The 2,984-nt window shown below is 36.0% G+C and overlaps 1 protein-coding gene across 7 annotated transcripts in view; it reads left to right on the forward strand.

The window, feature by feature from the left end:
- Positions 1–527: 527 nt before the first annotated feature.
- LOC122089191 (high mobility group B protein 15-like) overlaps positions 528–2,984 on the forward strand; it is a 9,389-nt gene continuing 6,932 nt past the window's right edge. For 2 of the 7 annotated variants that reach the window (XM_042658727.1, XM_042658726.1), the window contains exons 1-2: positions 931–1,455; positions 1,742–2,029. In XM_042658727.1, coding sequence (XP_042514661.1) covers positions 1,794–2,029 — 236 coding nt within the window. In that variant the 5' untranslated portion in view covers positions 931–1,455; positions 1,742–1,793. Of the gene's footprint in view, positions 707–748; positions 909–929; positions 1,456–1,741; positions 2,030–2,984 lie in introns of those variants that run through there. The other 5 variants (XM_042658724.1, XM_042658725.1, XM_042658723.1 and 2 more) reach the window with 5 other exon arrangements.

The following is a 2,984-nucleotide window of genomic DNA, read 5'->3' on the forward strand; positions in this document are numbered from 1 at the left end:
TCTTTTTTGGGTGAAAATGTAAGCATACATTGACAATATAGGCAGCTAAAAAAATTGATCATGATAGTACGATAACATACTTTGCTTCTTCCATACTGGTTCCCACCAAATGGCACGAGATAAACGAAACCTATACTCCTGTGGCGTTTTATGGAATCTGACTCCATATTCAAAATTCGTAGACAAGGAGGAAAAGCAGGAGATCTTGTCTTGGCCCATCTCACTCTAACTCCTTACCAACTAACCAACCAACCAACTGCCAAGTGTAGTACGGTCTTATCGTTAACCTTTTCAAATCAAAATAAATAAAAAGATAAAAATAATAAGAAAAACAATTAATTAATATATATTTTCTATGATGACACAATAAAAGGCCAAACGATAGGTGCATAATAAATTTGCATTAAATATTCTTAAAATAGGGTTTTCAAGGATTTATTTTTCTGTAGCTTAAAAAAGGCTTCTTCTTTCCTTTTTGGAGGACTTAGTCTAATGAATATAAATATAATTTTGTAGCCAAACCCACACGTCGGTTTCTTCTTATCCCATTATGAGATCAAGAGATGTGCCGTTTACTCAGGGAAGTCATTTTGACACGATTGTTGCTAATCTCTCCTTTCCTCCTCACACAAAATCTTATCTTTCGCCTTTAATAATCAATTATTTTTTATTTTTCTTTATTTTTCCCTTATCTGCATTTTTTAGGGTTAGTTTTCCAACCTTAGTATAACTTTCTTTGTTTTAAAGGGTAAGCATTTGAAGGATTTGTATGTATACATCTCATATCTTCTCTCTCTTTCCTTAAAACTGTCTCTTAAAACTTAATGGTAGGTTTTGCCTTTTTTTCTTTTCCTCTGATATCATCAAAACTCTTGTACAAGACTGTATATACATTCTTTTTTCTTCTGGTTAGTTTTCTCTCTTGCTGTTGCTTCTTATGTAATTCATTTCATGTTCATTTCATATACTAATAACGTATATTAAAAAACCATGGAATATACAAGAAAAAAAAAAAAACTTTTTTCTGTTGGGTTTTGGTTTTCATCAAAGAGGCAGGACATTTTGATTTGAAATGTCAAGTCTGTGGTAATGGTGGGGGTTTGATTTCTCCATAACTGTCATCATCCTGAGTGTGTTTCTAGTACTAGTGGGTTATGGGTTGAATATATAAATACAAGTTCTTGTCATGTCAGTGATGAGCAGAGTTTAGTAATGGCATTGTGGAGTCATCTCGGCAGGGTTCTTATTCATTAATCTTTTATTCAGTGTCTTAATGGTCTAACGAATCATAGGCATTCTCTTCTTCCGTCTCCCTGGTCTGGCCTATGTTTTCTGATCTCTCTTTCAAGGCTTTGAAGAAGGGTTTTGCAGGGAGTAGTCTTTAGGGTCGATTCATGGCTGCTGTGCCAGCTTTGTTGTACGATGGAGATTTTTCGGGCTCTGTGTCTCTATCTGGTAACTGGGTTTTCGGTGGCTTGTTCTTTTGGGTTAGGGTTTTTTCTGATCTGTTTTTATGTTGAAGTTGCCATTTCTAGCTTCTTTGGTGCTGCTCTATGGTATTGGTTCACGTTTTTGGTGTGTTAATGTGCTTTCTTTTTCTGGTTTCCTTTGAGCATTCCTTAGTTCTGGCTTTGTGAGGATGTGGTGTTGATTCATTTTCTATCTCGTGTTCATTGGTATGTAACCATTTTGGCTTTTTTGGTTCTGGATTAGTAATTTTTTTTTTTTCTGATGCTTGCAGTAACAAGTCTGAGAACCCATAACAGTTTTGCCAAGAACAGTGCAAGGGAGACATGGTTGAGAGGGGAAGAGGAACGGACGAACAGAGTCCGAGTTGTAGGAGAGATTTGGCAATAGTGTCATCTTCTTCTTCTGCATGTTATGCAAGCCCATTACCCGTTAAAGAGGCACCGTCAAACTTCCGTCCGTATCCTTCACCCCTTGCGAAGTACCAGGATGTTATAGCAGACCGAAAGCTTTTCATGGATTCCTTGGAGAATCTCCATAGTACCATGGGAACCAAGTTTATGTAAGGCTGAAAGTTTGTCTTTTAGACATTTCTTCATATTTTGGTTCTAGTTTCTGTTGTTACTTCAAATATGAAACATCATCAATGTCGACCAAGTTTGAAACGGTTTGGAAGTTTAGCTTTTGATTGCAAAGTTTAGATCTTTACGGAAGGTACCAATCTGTTTGATCTCATAAAGTATATTCAATTTATTACTGATGGCATGGTGGAAGAGTTGTTTTCCTTTTTAATTACATACAAATTTGTAGTATCTAATCATGTTGGTGCTCCTTATTATAAAAATAGGCTACATATTTTGGTCAAACTGGTTCCCATGTACAAGTAAGCAGAGGACCAATTTCCAAGTTGTTTCCTGAGAGTTTGAGTAAAACGTACAGAAATTTCATGGTCGTCTTGTACAATGTGCAGTTCATTTAGATTTTTCTCTTGTTTCTCCTTCTTGGTTGACATCATCACTAATTGGGTTATAGATTGCTCTTATGGGTTTAATTTGCTTTCCCATTACTATGACTTTATTGACTCATGAATAATATGTTGTTGCATTGTCATGGTAATATTTTTAGATCAATATGGGCATGGGAATTCTGTGAAAATTGGGCATAAATTATATAAACATAAGAGAAAAAGCCCCGTCATAAACTTCTCTATTTCTGTAATTTTCTGAAAATTTCATCTTCCCTGTTAGTTATGCAGTGGTTCATTAGTATAACCTAGGACTTTGGATGCCATCTCATTTTGTCCGTCAAATTAGCCTTCTCACCCCTACTTTGAATATTTTTTTCGGATAGAACCAGAGTTTAGTCAATCTTATTGAGGGAGGACTTGTTTGTTTCGCTGAACCTGATGGATTGGTGCTTCTTGTCTATTGATTGCTTTGTTGTACTGTAGTGTACTGTTTGTCTTTAGATTTGCCAAATCAAATCAATTATCCCTCTCACCCAACCCCCCCACCCCC

This window comes from Macadamia integrifolia, chromosome 9, assembly GCF_013358625.1.
Source record: "Macadamia integrifolia cultivar HAES 741 chromosome 9, SCU_Mint_v3, whole genome shotgun sequence".
NCBI lineage: Eukaryota > Viridiplantae > Streptophyta > Magnoliopsida > Proteales > Proteaceae > Macadamia > Macadamia integrifolia.